This window comes from Oncorhynchus tshawytscha, linkage group LG16 (assembly GCF_018296145.1).
Source record: "Oncorhynchus tshawytscha isolate Ot180627B linkage group LG16, Otsh_v2.0, whole genome shotgun sequence".
In the NCBI taxonomy this organism is placed as follows: domain Eukaryota; kingdom Metazoa; phylum Chordata; class Actinopteri; order Salmoniformes; family Salmonidae; genus Oncorhynchus; species Oncorhynchus tshawytscha.
In genome coordinates this window covers 12,972,371-12,989,825 of record NC_056444.1, presented here as the reverse complement: position 1 = coordinate 12,989,825, position 17,455 = coordinate 12,972,371, and the positions used below count along the sequence as shown (strand labels likewise).

Here is a 17,455-nt window from a genome sequence, read left to right as displayed (position 1 = left end):
TGACACCACACTCCGAGGGCCCTCACCTCCTCCCTGTAGGCCGTCTCGTCGTTGTTGGTAATCAAGCCTACCACTGTTGTGTCGTCCGCAAACTTGATGATTGAGTTGGAGGCGTGCATGGCCACGCAGTCGTGGGTGAACAGGGAGTACAGGAGAGGGCTCAGAACGCACCCTTGTGGGGCCCCAGTGTTGAGGATCAGCGGGGAGGAGATGTTGTTGCCTACCCTCACCACCTGGGGGCGGCCCGTCAGGAAGTCCAGTACCCAGTTGCACAGGGCGGGGTCGAGACCCAGGGTCTCGAGCTTGATGACGACTTGGAGGGTACTATGGTGTTGAATGCCGAGCTGTAGTCGATGAACAGCATTCTCACATAGGTATTCCTCTTGTCCAGATGGGTTAGGGCAGTGTGCAGTGGGCAGTGTGCACACACACACACACACACACACACATACATACTGTATAGTTGAGCACTTACACATACTTGCAGATGTACAGACCCATAGCTGACAGAGCTCAGACCATGACAACTGCACTCCTGCTTCCAGCAACATTTGTATTCCAAGACAAATATCATATTCCACATTGCAAGTGGTAGCCTTTTGTGTCCTGGAATTCAGCAATGTGATTTCTGATCTTAAGTCTCGGATCAATGCAATTCATCTTCCTCTGAAATTCAAAAGCATTTTATTCTTATTGTCATGTTGGCAAATTTATTATGAGCTTATGCACCCACAATATATATTAAATTACAATCAGCACTTCAGAGCATAAGCGGTTGTGGATACAGAGGCATATAATTCTTTAGTAGCTTTTTTTAATGTAGAGATAATTCAACAACCAAAGTTTTTTTTAGGATTAAAACCAAATAAATTCTTTATTATAATACATTTGCTATAACACTGTGAAATTCACATTGTTGGAGTTTGAGAGCAGTCTTCATTTCATTGGCATAAAAAAAAAAAAGTTGTGAATCCCTCCACTTTCCTCAAGAATATCCCCCCATAAACTTTGTCAGTGTATAATGATATAGGCCGATTTAGCAGCAGACTGTCATGGGTAATGCCAATGACAACAATTTAGCTTTGCTCTCAAATACAGTACAGTAGCCTATAAACATCCTGATTCAGTGGGTCCTTTAAATTGTACATACCTGTTGCTTCTTGACATGTGATTTTAATGATATATATATTTTTACATGAGAAAGCACCCTTTTGAAAACAACATAGGTTTTGCTAAAAAAAAGGAAATATAATGTTCCTGATGATCAGAAGTACAACTTGTGTCAAGTTGCCTATAAAATATGACAGTCTATTTACAAAAAGAAAGATAGGTTCAGTAATTTAAGTGTTCGCTAAAGAGATAGTATGGGGAATGTGTACTTGTATGTGTCCATTTGGTGAGAGAAGCTTCACACAGCAGCTTTCAATACATCAGTCAGTTGCCAAACTGAGGTAACTGAGGAATATCACACGACATACAATAAACATTGTCATGTCTTTACATTCTGTCAAGTCTTTGATTGGTTTGAATGGTCACCTGACTATCCAGAAAATGTTCCTCAATAAACCCTTTCGTAACCATGGACGAGGATGAAGGGTGGTGATAGGTGGCCGGAAACAAGCATGTTCTAGGAATGTATGGGAGGGGGGGACTCCAACAAAAACTAAAACATACTCATGTCACAAAGTGAACCCCCAAGCATAGTGACTTTCTCAAGCTGGTTGTCACGCCTTCTCTCTCAGAAGATGGGCATGTCAATAAAAATCTTACTTACAAAAAAGGAAAATAAATAACAAAAAGGAGGCAAGGAAACGTCATAAAATAAAACCTAAATGACAAAGAACCTTAAAATGCCCTGGAAATGTCTTCAGTCCATTCACTGTACACAGTAACAATAGTTACCCTCCTTTCTCCTTGTGTGTTCTGGCTGATTGGAGAACAGTGATTATTGTGTGACACTCTGGCTACGGACCAAACCAATGCTTTCTGAGGGGTTATAAGGCTCTAACAAGGAGTCGTTGAGCGCAGGTTTGTGTTACTAACACATGGATCTGGTTGGATGAGTTTGAACAGTCCATGTTTGGTTCCAGAAGGAGGAGGTGGTGGTCAGGATAGCACAAGATGACACCGGCGACCTCACGTGGACTTCTGCCGATAGTGAAGGGTTAGGTCTCCGCCACTCTTCCAGATAAAATGCTTGACCGTCCGCAGGTCCATGTTGGGATCCAATACCTACAGACAACGAAAAGTGGGAACATACATTAATACATTTGAGTCATTTAGCAGACGCTCTTATCCAGAGTGGACTTACAGTTAGTGTATTCATCTGAAAATAGCTAGGTGGGACAACTATATATCACAGGCATAGTAAGTACACCTTTCCTCAACAAAGTAGCTATCAGCAAAGTCAGAGCTAGAAGGTGGGGGGGTAGGGTTTTTGTACAGTACCTGATCCTGACAGAGCAGCTCAATCTTCTCCTCGGCCAGCACGGCCACGTCCTCCTCCTCCTTCTGCTGCTCGCTGGGCTTGTCGTTGTTCCCCGAGGCCCCTGTCTGAGACTCGTTGTCCAGGTTTATGATCTTCTCATATACGTGTTCCATCACCTTCCTCACCTGGAGCATGTCGCTGGCCGACAGACGGTCCCTACGGAAGAACCACAACGTTGGAACATAACTGCAAGCTTAGAACATTGAACGGTGAGAAATAGTTCAAGTGAATGATACCATTAGGAAAATGTGTTTCGCAGGGAAGGATGAACAAAGAACAATAATAGGAACAGAAAAACAGATTGTCGGTTTAAAATGTTGTACTTACTTCTTTAAGGTTTTTGCACCAGAGGAAGAATGAGGCTGGAGGTAGAATGGGATTTTGTTGAATTTGGGCATATTTTTCTAAATCACAGGGAAGAATCAAACATGAGAACCATATTGTATCAACACTACACAATTAGCTATAATACTGTAATGTTAGAAGATATATAGACAGTACCAGTCACAAAGGAGGGTGGCTACTTTGAAGAATTTTAAATATTTTGATATGTTTAACACTTTTTTGGTTACTACATAATTCCATGTGTGTTATTTCATAGTTTTGAGGTATTCACTGTTATTGTACAATGTAGAAAATAGTACAAATAAAAGAAAAACCCTTGAATGAGTAGGTGTGCCCAAACTTTTGACTGGGACTGTACATGTATTATATATTTATCATTAATAATAAGTCGAGAGCTCACATCCACGGTAATGTCGATGACCCACTGTGGCACGGTCTCGTTGAGCAACATGGACTCAGTTTCACCACCCGAGTCTCGACACAACAACCTGGAGAAAGAGAGGGCCGGGTGGGTGGGGTTTGCACTTCTGGGACTATTCCATTGGTTCCATTACACTGGCAAAAGCTTGATTGAGTGCCGCTTAGCTACAGTATTTCAACGAAAACCAGTACTATTTCCAACCATGTCTGACTGACAGGGCGGTTTAGCACAGACTTCAACAGCAGCATGGATGGAAAATGTTCAAATTTCATGTATTCTAAGTAACGCTGTGTATTTTACCTGAACAGGGTCCTTCCCCCTGCCTCTCCAAAGATGACTGGCGTGTGAGGGGGAACATGGAAGTAGCCATTACCTTTCTGTATCCTGCTCTCATGCTCCCCATTCACTGAAGACAGAGACACACACACACACACACACACACCATCAGAACATGGACTATCACTAATAGATTTAATTCAACTCAATAACGTCAGAAGAATATCAACGGCTGCCTGCATTATACTTTATATTATATACATATTACTACAGTAGTCGGTGTAAGTGTGTTTTTCAAGTGTTAATGTCACGTGCACAAGTACAGTGAAATGCCTTTTTTGCAGTGTGTGTGTGTGTGTGTGTGTGTGTGTGTGTGTGTGTGTGTGTGTGTGTGTGTGTGTGTGTAACAGCGCACCATGGTTCATCTCGGTTTCTTCATCCATAGGGTTGACGTGGGTCCGGGGCCAATACTCCAGTAAGGCCTGCAGCAGCAGTCCACCCAGGTTCACTAGAAGAGAAGACAACTCTATACCGACGGTACTGCACATATGGGACCATATTCACTTTGTGTGGGTAAAAAGTCCACGTGATCTTGCTAGGCAGTACATTTTATTTTAAAAGCGCTCACATTTGGGATCAGCCCCATCAGGACTGGAGAAGCCTGCATCCTTGGCCGACACCCACGCAGCAAAGCAGTCGCTCTCATCCAGCGTGATGGTCAACATCTACCCAACGGAATATGTGCATTAAAATGAAAGCAGATCACTGTCTTACCTATTGCTATTACTGTCCAAAGCTTTACAATGTAAAAAAAAGAAGGCAGGATCATCTTACCCCAGTCTTAAGATCCACAGAGAACCAGTTTGGCACATACACCATTTTAAACCTCTTTTTAATCTCTTCGTCGAACTCCATCTTTCCCAGGTCTTCCCCTTTACACGCCTGAATGAGGACAAGAGGTATTCAATCAAAAAATATGGCAAATGATGAAGAGATGGCAGAGAGACGGAAGATGGCAGAAAACCCAAATGTAAAACACAGAAAGCATTGGGCACGCACCTTTAAAATATCCCAGTATGCAACGTTGTTGTTGGTATCTTTGGTTAGTATATGTCTCTTGTCATTCAGAATGTGGCACTGAATAATGCTGGCTCCGCCTAGTGGACAGAAATACACATGACACCCATTTATGCCTAGAACGTACAGTGTACAAAACATTAAGAACACCCCCCCCCCGTTTGCCCTCAGAATAGCCTCAATTCGTCAGGGCATGGACTCTACAAGGTGTCAAATGCATTCCACAGGGATGTTGGCCCATGTTGACCCCAATGCTTCCCACAGTTGTGTCATGATGTCCTTTGGGTCGTGGATTGTTCTTGATACACACGGGAAACGGTTGAGCGTGAAAAACCCAGCAGCGTTGCAGTTCTTGCCACAAACCACAGCGCCTGGCACATACTACCTTTCCCCATTCAAAGGCACTGAAATCTTTTGCCTTCTTGCCTTCACCCTCTGAATGGCAGACATAGACAATCCATGTCTCAATTGCTTCAAAGCTTAAAAATCCTTCTTTAACCCGTCTCCTCTACACTGACTGAAGTCGATTTAACAAGTCAATAAGGGATCATAGCTTTCACCTGGATTCACCGGGTCAGAAAGAGCAGGTGTTCATAATGTTTTGTACACTCAGTGTACAATATCTATTACATTCTAAATACCAGAATTTGCAATACAAAGATACAAACTTATGAAGTTAAATGTTTACCTTTAACAACCTGCTCGGGCTGTGTGCAGAGAGGCGTCAGGGGAGTAGTGCAGTCGTTGTCGTAATCTCCAGATGCTCGGAAATTGTGAATGCCCTTCAGAGACTTCAATGAATCATGACAGGAAACATTAAATCAGGGAGTGAACATTGCATTAAAAGTATACAGACACAAGGTTCTCTTAGAAGAGACACACAGGCTATACGGAATTCTTTGTTTCTACTGTGTTATATCCAGTTTAATTCTACTTCCATGTAATATTAACATATCAATTACTCATAAAACCCCTGTTGTTCCACTCCAGCTATGATGCTTACCCATTTGTTGACGGTGGACTTGGTGGTGGAGACCCAGAGGGCCGTGGGGGGGTCAGCTGAGCGGTCCAGCTCCATCTGAACCAGGGAGAGACAGAGCAGCCTTCACTTAAAGGTCCAATGCAGCCAGTTTTATCTCAATATCAAATCATTTATTGGTAACAATTTAGTACCTTACTATGTTTGTTTTAAATTACAACTGAAAGATAAATAGCTTCTTAGCAAAGAGCGACTTCTGAAGCAAGAATTTTGGTGATGTCACCCGGCAGGCCAAAACTCCATCCTACCAAAACAGGCTGAAATTTCAGGTGGTATTTTCAAACATCTTTTACACTAAAAGGGCATTATCATCACTTTCACAATTGCACAGTATTATTCCAACCTCATAGTGTGTAAATATATATAAAACACAGGAAAATACATGTTTTTGACAGCACTGGGCCTTTAAGGCTGACATAAGAAAAAACATTGTAACATTATGATTGGATTGTATATGGCTCAAAATACCTAAGTCCAATAAACATCCAGGCCTAATATCTACAAGTTACAGATGTTGCAACTACATTTCCCAGTATGCCCTCTGCTCAGAGTATCCCAGTAACCACACCCCTCTCACCTTGAGGACGGGGGCCTTCTCCTCACAGATGAGCATACGGAGCTCTGGGTTCCTCAGGTCAGTGCAGTAGATCTTGCGGTCACGGCCACCAGAGTAGACATGCGTGAAGGCCTCGTTGACCTGTAGGGCCCATACGCCCTCATCATGCACCCGGTAGGTGGCGATGCACCGCTGCTGCCCCAGCGACCACAACCGGATGGTCCCGTCTGAGCTGCCCGAGAGACACTGGGCGGAAAAAGAGAGCTGTAACATTAGGAAGGCGAAATCCCAGTTGAAAATTTCAGGTTGGAGGCTTCCCTCGCAGTTCATTCCCTGCTGATTCCAGAAATCCTCCAAATGGTATTTTTAAAAAATGTAGTGCTCTTTGTCCCTATATGAAAAATAAGGCTTCCGCAAAAGAGTACCAGTGGCTGACATTTTTAAAGATGAGGGACAATAGATTTTTAAGGGCCATCCTTACCTGAGTGCCATCCCTGTTTAGCAGTAATGATTTGACGTTGTCAGTGTGGCCTTTCAACTTCATCAGTTTGGCACAGGTTCGAGGATCCCAAACTCTCAGTACCTTTAAAAGGGCACATTCACTCTTTATGAGGTATATGGAAAAAAAATAGAGTTAATTTCGAATTGCCAAACCAAAAAAAATGTAAAAATATAGTTTAAGGTTTTTGTTGGTGGAACTCTTACACGCAGAGGTTTACATTTTTGTTGGTGGCAAACTCGTTCATGGTGTGTCCCACCAACAAAAACTGGCAGTAATTTAGTTAATAGACCAATGAGAAAGAGAGTTCCAAACCTCTCTGCCAATAACAGCTAGTTTTCCCTTCCCCACTCAGACCACTCCCAGAAATGGCTCTTTGCTAAGAACCTATTTTTGTTTTTGACCATTTTAATTGAACAATCACAGTAAGGTACTTAATTGTTACCCATAAATTATTTGATATTGAGATAAAATGGCTGCTTTGAACCTTTAAACAAATCTCATTTTAGAAAATGGCAGTAAAATAAATCAGCTGGAAGTATTATAACAAATATCACACCACTGGAAACATTAAGAATATATCAATACAAAATGTGATTTAAGAACCCACCTTTTCAGTGGACCCTGACACAATGACGGTGCCCATCTGATTCATAGCCAGACTGTAGATGGAGTCTTTGTTCCCACTCAGTGAGGAGGCTGGGAGACGACAACAGCACAGTTACAACACTCAGGTCTGTCTCAACAGACTTCTGGTTAGTCAGTGGAACTTAAAGACCCGTAAAGATACCCATGGCCATCATTCAAATTGATGTGTACTTGAGGACATTAGCTGTGTTTGAATACCCATACTAACATACTACATACTTAATGCAAATATACTGGCTAGACATCTTACAACTTCATTAACAGTGTCCATTGAGAATGCACAACGACTATGCCACTTAGCTAACCTAAGAATGACGTGAATAATCAAGTCAATAAACATTGGGTAGTTAGATAGTATATAGTTAATATACTGGCAAGTTTGATGTATTAGTAGCCAACGACCTTTAGGTCGCTAGCTAACATAACGGTACATACAAGCAACTGCTGTAATGATATGCTGTTTGTAAGGCTAGTGTGGCTAACACATTGGTCAGCCAACATAAGGTATAACGTAAGTTATTTGAAAAGGCATTACTTTACTGCTCAACATGGTCTTAACATTTGTCATAATTAGTTAAAGCAATTCATTTGTATCCACTCTCGTCGGACTTCGGCTGCATCTTCAAATCTGAAAATGTTGTGAAGCCACGCCCATTTACGAAGAACTGCATTATGCACGGAAATAGTGTCTACTGCTTGTATGCTTCGTATTTTGGTGAATTTACTACAACATCTGGAAACTTTTGGCATACTAACTATATCCATACAATGACCAATAAGCCTAGTTAGTACATACTCAATTTACATCACAAATAGTAGGTTAGTGAGGTTCGTATGAGCATTTGAACACAGATATCGTCTTCAACGAGCGATTCCTCCAGATATACAGTACATCTATCTATATCTGTACAGTACATTCCAAGTAGTCCAGTGAATATTTAAAATACTCAGTCCAGGGTGTGCCTATGACATGGTAGCTAAGTTATGTTCATTAGGGCATGCAACAGAAAAGATTTTGAAGAAGAAAATTAAATTAACAGTCCAGTCCAGGTAATCCCTCCCCCAGTTAGTCCTTTTTTTCCCAGTTTGGTGCTGAATGAACATGAACCAGATGAGAGAGCATACTCACTGGTGACGGTGTTATTGGAGGCAGTCAGTGCTGTTAGTGTGTTGACGTCCCATAGGAAGATCTGTCTGTCTAGCCCCGCTGAGGCCACCAACTCCTTGTCCTTGGCATAGGCTAAGGCTTTGACATAGTCCTGTACAGACAAAACCATAGGGTTTTGATGCCAAGTCTCAGTGCTTTTAAAATTAGATTTTGGTTCCGATTAGGCTAAAGCACATATCTTGAAATGTGCATGCTAAATGTAATACAACTTTATTTCTCTACAGCTGCATCGTAACTTTCGCTTTAAATATGCATTGATCTCAAACGAAGATGTGTGAACACTGGGTACTTATCTGAAGATCGCATTCAGGCCTTTGTGATGCCATTTGAAATGGGATTAGAGGTGTGGTATTTTGGAGCTATCAGTATGGTATTGCTTACCTTGTGTGTTCGCAATGTGGACATGCAGAATCCCTTATGCGCATTCCAGACTTTCACTGTGGTGTCTGAGGAAGCAGATATCACTGGAATACAGAGTGAGATTATTCAGACACAGGATCAATAGGAAAAGGTGATATGGCTTTAAAAAGATGACAACTTATTTATAAAAATGGCTTGCAGGCTTAACTGTACCAGACTGCAAAACATTCAAAATATATACAGTGCCTTCAGAAAGTATTCACACCACCTGACTTTCACATTTTGTGTTACAACCTGAATTTGAAATTGATTAAATTTAGATTTCAAAGCAGAATTATGTTCTCATAAATTAATTAAAAATAAAAGTTGGAATGTCGAGTCAATAAGTATTCAACCTCTTTGTTATGGCAAGCCTAAATAACTTTAGGATTTTTTAATGACTACCCCATCGCTGTACCCACACATAATTACGTGGGACCCTCAGTCAAGCAGTGAATTTCAAACACAGATTCAACTACACACACCAGTGAGGATTTCCAATGCCTCGCAAAGGGCACCTATTGGTAGATGGGTCAAAAAAAAAGCAGACATTGAATATCCCTTTGATCGTGGTGAAGTTATGACACTTTGGCTGGTGCAAGGCCAACCACTGGGGAGCCAGGCGGAGCCAATCAGAATGAGTTTATCCCCACAAAAAAAGGCTTTATTTCAGACAGAAATACTCCTCAGTTTCAGGTCTCAGACAATCCCACAGGTGAAGAAGTTAGATGTGGAGGTCCTGGGCTGGCGTGGTTACACATGGTCTGCGGTTGTGAGGCTGGTTGGACGTACTGCCAAATTCTCTAAAACAACATTGGAGGCGGCTTATGGTAGATAAACATTCAATTATCTGGCAACAGCTCTGGTGGACATTTCTGCAGTCAACATGCCAATTGCAAGCTCCCTCAAAACTTGAGACATCTGTGGCATTGTGTTGTGTGACAAAACATTTCAGAGTTGCTTTTTATTGTCCCCAGCACAAGGTGCACATGTGCAATGATTATGAAGTTTAATCAGCTTCTTCATATGCTACACCTGGATGGATTTTCTTGCCAAAAGAGAAATGCTCACTAACAGGGATGTTACCAAATTTGTGTACAACATTTTAGAGAAATAAGCTTTTTGTGCTGATGTAACATTTTTGGGGGGGATCTTTTATTTCACTTCATGAAACCAACACTTACATGTTGCGTTTATATTTTTGTTCAGTATAAATGACAGAGTGAAAAGGAAGCCTGTACAGAATAAAAATATTACAAAACATGCATCCTGTTTGCAATAAGGCACTAAAGTTATACTGCAAAAAGAACTGAGCTTTTAGTTTGGGGAAAACACATCACTGAGTACCATTCTTCATATTTTCAAGCACGGTGGTGGCTGCATCATGTTAAGGGTATACTTGTCATTGGCAAGGACTAGGGAGTTTTTTAGGATTTCTAGAGGAAAACCTGGTTCAGTCTGCTTTCCAACAGACACTGGGAGACAAAAATCCACCATTTAGCAGGACAATAACCTAAAACTCAAGGCTAAATATACACTAGAGCTGCTTACCAATACCACATTGAATGTTCCTGAGTGGCCTAGTTACAGTTTACTTTAATTGGCTTGAAAATCTATGGCAAAACTTGAAAATGGCAATGATCAACAACCAACTCGACAGAGCTTTGAAGAGTTAAAAAAAAGAACTGGCAAATATTGTACAATACAGGTTTGCAACGCTCTTAAGAGACTTACCCAGAAAGACTGACAGCTGTAATCGCTGCCAAAGTGATTCTAACATGTATTGACTCAGGGGGTTGAATACATTTCATCAAAAATATATTATTGATTTTTTTCTTCTACTTTGACAGAGTATTTTGTGTAGATCATTGACAAAAAAAATGACAATTAGATCCATTTAAATCCCACTTTGTAACAAAAGAAAATGTGGAAAGTCAAGGGGTGTGAATCCATTCTGTAGGCACTGTACAAGGAAATATCCATAAAACAGTTTTTCCAATTTGCATGTGATGGATATGTCCTAAAAATGTAGTTGTGTTTCAGTGATCATTCTTTAATAATAAAAATATATAGGCATAGGCATAATATACATCCATTCTGAGGGGTAGGGCTCTGTTCGACACTGTTCTCAGAGAACTTAAACTCTGGCTCAACACATCACACGGACTCACACGTCTTCCCATTGCAACAGAGGACGATGTCATTGACCCAGTCCGTGTGGTGTTCCATCGATGCAATGTACGGGTCCTGCTGCAATAAATAAGACTTATGCTGCAATATCAGTGGGTTTATGCAAGTACTCTATGACAATCAATTACAATAAAAGCACAACAAAAAGCTTGGCGCTTTTCATTCGAACATTGACCGTGGATATTGGTCTATACAACTATACATCTGACATATCAGCTCTTTCTCAATTTCTCTTTACTTGACACCTCACATCTCCCCAATATTGGAGAAGAAAGTCAGAGGGCCGGGACCTTGGAGCCTCTCCTCCAATACAGTTGAAAAGTGATAGGATGCAAGCAATCAACAAATGTAGACTTTATGGCTGTGGAATCTGACTTTGTGGCTGTGTTATTTAGCAGAAACTATCACAGTGTGACCTAGAGTAAAAGCGTTCAAAGGGTCAAGATAGGATGGCATCCTGCCAGGTTAAGTGTGTAGGTGACGGACAGGTTACCTTGTGCTGGTTGACGCTCCATATCCTAATGATGGAGTCTCGGCCAGCTGTGAAGAGGCGGTTCAATGCCGGGTCGAGCTGCAGGGCGTTCACCCCATTGCGGTTATACTTCTCCACCTCATCCCTAATCACATAGGATACCTGCACAGAGAATTGGATATGAGTGCAATTTGAACCACATAACAAAATGAAGATGGATTGGGATTGTTTCTGGTGAATCCTTGACATTGATTTTACTGAGTTACAGTTCATATAAGGAAATCAGTCGATTTAAATACATTTATTAGGCCCTAATCTATGGATTTCACATGAATGGGAAAACATGCATCGGTTGGTCACAGATACCTTAAAAAAAGGTAGGGGCGTGGATCAGAAAACCAGTCAGTATCTGACCTCATGCATCCGTTTGGGCTGCGACACATCTCCTTCCAATAAGAGTTGATCAGGCTGTTGATTGTGGCCTGTGGAATGTTATCCCACTCCTCTTCAATGGCTGTGCGAAGTCTATGGATATGAGCGGGAATTGGAACACGCTGTCGTACACGTTGATCCAGGCCATCCCAAATATGCTCAATGGGTGGCATGTCTGGCGAGTATGCAGGCCATGGAAGAACTGGGACATTTTCAGCTTCCAGGAATTTTGTATACATTAGAGGGCAACCGATTAAATCGGCATGGCCGATTAATTAGGGCCGATTTCAAGTTTTCATAACAATCGGTAATTGCCATTTTTGGACGGCGATTACATTGCATCCCACGAGGAAACTGCGTGGCAGGCTGACCACCTGTTACGCGAGTGCAGCAAGGAGCCAAGGAAAGTTGCTAGCTAGCATTAAACTTATCAATTTTTTAAAAAATAACTACACATGGTTGATGATATTACTAGGTTAACTAGCTTGTCCTGCGTTGCATATAATCAATGCGGTGCCCGCTAATTTATCATTGAATCACAGCCTACTTCGCCAAATGGGTGATTTAACAAATGCCCAATCGTTGCACCAATGTACCTAACCATAAACATCAATGCCTTTCTTAAAATCAATACACAGAAGTAGATACGCAGGTTTTAAGAAGTATTTAGTTAAAAGAAATTAATGTTAGAAGGCAATAATAACTAGGGAAATTGTGTCACTTCTCGTGTTCATTGCACGCACACAGAGTCAGGGTATATGCAACAGTTTGGGCCGCCTGGCTCGTTGCGAACTAATTTGACAGAATTTTACATAATTATGACATAACATTGAAGGTTGTGCAATGTAAGAGCAATATTTAGACTTAGGGTTGCCACCCGTTAGATAAAATACGGAACGGTTCTGTATTTCACTGAAAGAATAAACATTTTGTTTTTTAAATGATAGTTTCCAGATTTGGTTTACGAAGGCTCATATGTGTGTTTACTATATTATAATTAAGAGCAGTCTGACTGAGCGGCGGTAGGCAGCAGCAGGCTCGTAAGCATTCATTCAAACTTTCCTGCATTTGTCAGCAGCTCTTGGCAATGCTTGAAGCACAGCTCTGTTCATGACTTCAAGCCTATCAACTCCTGACTTTAGGCTGGCAATACTAAAGTGCCTATTAGAACATCCAATAGTCAAAGGTATACGAAATACAAATGGTAGAGAGAGTAGTCGACGCGTCATAATTCCTATACTAACTACAACCTAAAACTTCTTAACTGGGAATATTGAACAACCAGCTTTCATATGTTCTGAACAAGGAACTTAAACGTTAGCTTTTTTACATGGCACATATTGCACTTTTACCGTAGGATTGAGGTCAGGGCTTTGTGATGGCCACTCCAATACCTTGACTTGTTGTCCTTAAGCCATTTTGCCACAACTATGGAAGTATGCTTGAGGTCATTGTCCATTTGGAAGACCCATTTGCCACCAAGCTTTAACTTCCGGACTGATGTCTTGAGATGTTGCTTCAATATATCCACGTAATTTTCCTCATGATGCCATCTATTTTGTGAAGTGTACCAGTCCCTCCTGCAGCAAATCACCCCCACAACATGATGCTGCCACCCCCATGCTTCATGGTTGGGATGGTGTTCTTCGGCTTGCAAGCCTCCTCCTTTTCCCTCCAAACATAATGGTCATTATGGCCAAACAGTTCTATTTTTGTTTATTAGACCAGAGGACATTTCTCCAAAAAGTACCATCTTTGTCCCAGTGCAGTTGCAAACCGTAGTCTGGCTTTTTTATGGCAGTTTTGGAGCAGTGGCTTCTTCCTTGCTAAGCGGCCTTTCAGGTTATGTCAATATAGGACTAGTTTCACTGTGGATATAGATACTTTTGTCCCTGTTTCCTCCAGCATCTTCACAATGTACTTTGCTGTTGTTCTGGGATTAATTTGCACCAGCATTTCGCTACACTCGCATTAGCATCTGCTAACCATGTGTATGTGACCAATAAAATTTGATTTGATGTGGAGGTCCTGGGCTGGCATGGTTACACATGGTCTGCAGATGAGGCCAGTTGGACATACTGCAAATTCTCTAAAACAATGGAGGTGGCTTACAGTAGATAAATGAACATTAAATTATCTGGCAATTGATCTGGTTGACATTCCTGCAGTCAGCATGGCAATTGCACGCTCCCTCAGAACTTGAGACATGTGGCATTGTGTTGTGACAAAACTGCACATTTTAGAGTGGTCTTTTATTGTCCCCAGCACAAGGTGCACCTGAGAAATGATCATGCTGTTTAATCAGCTTCTTGATATGCCACACCTGTCAGGTGGGATGGATTGTCCTGGCAAAGGATAAATGCTCACTAACACGGATGTAAACAAATTTGTGCACAACATTTTAGAGAAATAAGCTTTTTGTGCGTATGGAAAACTTGGATCTTTTATTTCACCTCATGATTCATGGAACCAACACTTCACACATTGCATTTATATTTTTGTTCATTTTATAATAACATGTAGGCACTTGCTGAAACTAATCACGTGTCATAAATGGCTTGTAAACACTGGTAATGTACTGGACTAGTGAGTTTTTCAGAATAGAAATTGAATGGACATAATCCTAGAGGAAAACCTGGTTCAGTCTGGTTCTCAACAGACAGAGTCAAATTCACCTTTCAGCTGGACAATAACCTAAAACAAAGCCAAATATACACTCAAGTTGCTTACCAAGACAACATTGAATGTTCCGGAGTTGCCTAGTTACAGTTTACATAAATCGACTTGAAAATCTATGGCAAGACATGAAAATGGCTGACTAGCAATGATCAACAACCAACTTGACAGAGCTCGAAGAGTTTATAAAAACTTTCTTTTTTAAAGGCAAATAGTGTACAATCCAGGTGTGTACAACTCTTAAGGACTTACCCAGAAAGACTCACAGCTGTAATCGCTGCCAAAGGTGATTCTAACATGTATTGACTCAGGGGGTTGAATACTTATGTAATAAATATCTTTCATTAATCTTTTTTTTTTAAATACAATTTTTCATCCACTTTGACAATATAATGTGTAGATCCTTAAAGAAATAAAGACAACTAAATCCATTTTTATCCCAATTTGTAATAACAAAACAAGTTTAACGTCAATGGGTGTGAATACTTTGAAGGCAATGTACATACAAACTAACATTATTGAATGGATACAGAGTAAATCATATTGCATCAGAGGACAATAACACTAACTTATTGAACATACTGCATGCCATCATTCGTAAAGCATGTGTGTGACAGCAGTTTGCTGACGTCGAGCAATCGCATAGGATCAAGGCTATGCAATTGTAATCGGACAAAGATAATTGCACCATCCGACTGGTTGCATACCACATAGCTAGCTTGCTAAAGGGGATGTGATTTTCTAGCTAACCAGCTAGCTCGTGATGTGAGGGTGGGCGCGGGGGAAATCTTCAATGTCTCTAGTTACCTGAAATAACAACCCCGCACGTTCACATGCAAATCCCTTGACAACCCATTAAACACGAGACACGGTCTCCGTCAAACGAATTGAGTCATTTGCAGCGGGCCGCAGAATGTATTGAGTAGCAGCAAGCTAAACTAGCTAGCTCTCTGCTAGTAATGCCAGAGCCGAGGGAGGAGTGACCGGCGGCACTTGCCCGCCACACGTTGAGGGTTCAAAGACATCCACGGACGAGCAGGCAAAAGATACATTTCCACGGATAAGTATCGTGTATGAATGCAAATTGAAAAATCTTTACTCTGCACGCAACTGCATGACAAGATAGATACATTAGTGATTTACCTGCACTTTTCTCCGCCCAGCAGCATTCTGCCTGTGATGAGTCGCCATCTTTACATGATGACACCTTGACGTCACTTCCATAAGGCGGTTGTCCCTAGTTACCACACCCACAAAGTCATAAACCCCGCCCATTTCTAAAATGTTCACATTTCAAGATCAAAATTTCGTTTGATGTGGTATTTTAGTCATACGTACAGGATACATACAGTCAGGCGTTGGGGAGTAACGGATTACAATCCGCTACATGTAAGGGACTACAAAAAAAAACCGGTACCTGTAATCCGTCACGTTACCAGCAAAACTATTGTAATCAGATTACAGATACATTTGAAAAACTAGATGATTTTACTTCCGAGGATTATTTTTAAATTCAGAAAGGATGTTTGCGAAAAAAAAAAATATTTGACACTTCTCTGTTTTCTCAATGACAGACATTCAAATCAGCATTGAAAAAAAGCGCAAATGTAAGTTTGTTCCACCTGAGCGTGTCTGACCACAAGTCAGAGACCACTATGATTAAACAGCAAATGTATTTGATGGATCGCGGGAAAAGAGCAGGAATATGTTTTTGAAGGCTACAGTCCAAGCTATTTCTTCCAATGGTGTAACTGCTGTCGACATCCAAAGATGATCCAATTTGAATAAACGCTTGGAGGTAAGGATGAGAGCAGTGTTGTAGTCTACGGCGATACGGACATCCCTTATTATTGATATCTACATAGCGCATTGATGTGAATCACACTGCTGCTCTCTCATTTAGCTACATGCTCAAACTTGCACACTTTTGATAGACTTAAAGGGGCAATCTGTAGTAGCTACATCCATTTTTGGATTTCTAAAGTATATATAGATTAATGTAAAGATATAATTTAATCATATTATTATATGTAGTAGAAAGCGATGGGTTAGAAGAAGCCTACATAACCAACCTATAAAGTAAAATGTAACATCCATATATGGCCAGATATGTCAACTTTAACATTGATTTATCCTGCAATAGATGTAGTTCAATTGGTAACATACATTTTTGTCTTCTAATGCCTCATAAGGGGAAAGTAATCTAAAAGTAACTGAATGTAATCAGATTACGTTACTGAGTTGGGTAATCCAAAAGTTACCGATTACAATTTTGGACAGGTAACTAGTAACTGTAACAGATTACATTTAGAAAGTAACCTACCCAACTGTGCGCATAGTATACATCATCCAACGAAATTCTTACTTGCAGGTTCCTTCTCGAAAATGCAACAACAACAATAATAAATAATAAAAGATATGAATACAAACAAAGTAAATGTCAGGTAAATGTCAGTAGAATAGAATAATAAATGTTAGCATGAGTATAATACAGGACAGCACAATTTATAGTCCAATATTTCCATTAAAAAAAATATATATAAAACATTTTATTGGTCACATACACGTGATTAGCAGATGTTATTGCGGGTGCAGCGAAATGCTTGTGCTTCTAGCTCTGACAGTGCAGTAATATCTAACAAGTAATATCTAACAAATTACACAACATATACCCAATACACACAATCTAAGTAGTAATGAATTAAGACTATATACATATGGACGAGCGAAGTCAGAGCGGAACGGACTAATATACAGTAGAATAGTATA

The 17,455-nt window shown here is 40.7% G+C and overlaps 1 protein-coding gene across 4 annotated transcripts; it reads right to left on the bottom strand.

Annotated features, from left to right (window-relative positions):
• Positions 1 to 667: 667 nt before the first annotated feature.
• On the bottom strand, positions 668 to 15,918 carry LOC112232688 (WD repeat-containing protein 48-like). Of its 4 annotated transcripts, none has more exons than XM_024399863.2 (19): positions 15,830 to 15,918; positions 11,600 to 11,740; positions 11,088 to 11,166; positions 8,899 to 8,981; positions 8,479 to 8,608; positions 7,312 to 7,400; positions 6,684 to 6,806; positions 6,224 to 6,448; positions 5,611 to 5,685; positions 5,296 to 5,398; positions 4,590 to 4,687; positions 4,365 to 4,472; positions 4,159 to 4,255; positions 3,946 to 4,038; positions 3,555 to 3,660; positions 3,234 to 3,321; positions 2,816 to 2,892; positions 2,449 to 2,644; positions 668 to 2,232 (listed from the first exon to the last, which is right to left on the bottom strand). In XM_024399863.2, the coding sequence occupies exons 1-19, from the start codon at positions 15,908 to 15,910 to the stop codon at positions 2,137 to 2,139; spliced, it is 2,088 nt and encodes a 695-aa protein (XP_024255631.1). In that variant the 5' UTR covers positions 15,911 to 15,918; the 3' UTR covers positions 668 to 2,136. The 4 variants fall into 4 exon arrangements, with proteins under 4 accessions (XP_024255631.1, XP_024255633.1, XP_024255632.1 ...); XM_024399865.2 differs by having other exon boundaries at positions 6,684 to 6,785; XM_024399864.2 differs by having other exon boundaries at positions 11,088 to 11,163.
• Positions 15,919 to 17,455: the final 1,537 nt, after the last annotated feature.

Excerpts from the sequence above, each read along its gene's own strand:
- LOC112232688 (XM_024399863.2), bottom strand. The coding sequence starts at position 15,910 with ATGGAAGTGACGTCAAGGTGTCATCATGTAAAGATGGCGACTCATCAC. Across the intron at positions 8,982-11,087 it reads CTGTTGCAATGGGAAGACGT|TGATATCTGCTTCCTCAGAC; the intron begins GTGAGTCCGTGT and ends TCTGTATTCCAG. Across the intron at positions 5,399-5,610 it reads AGTCCACCGTCAACAAATGG|TCTCTGAAGGGCATTCACAA; the intron begins GTAAGCATCATA and ends GATTCATTGAAG.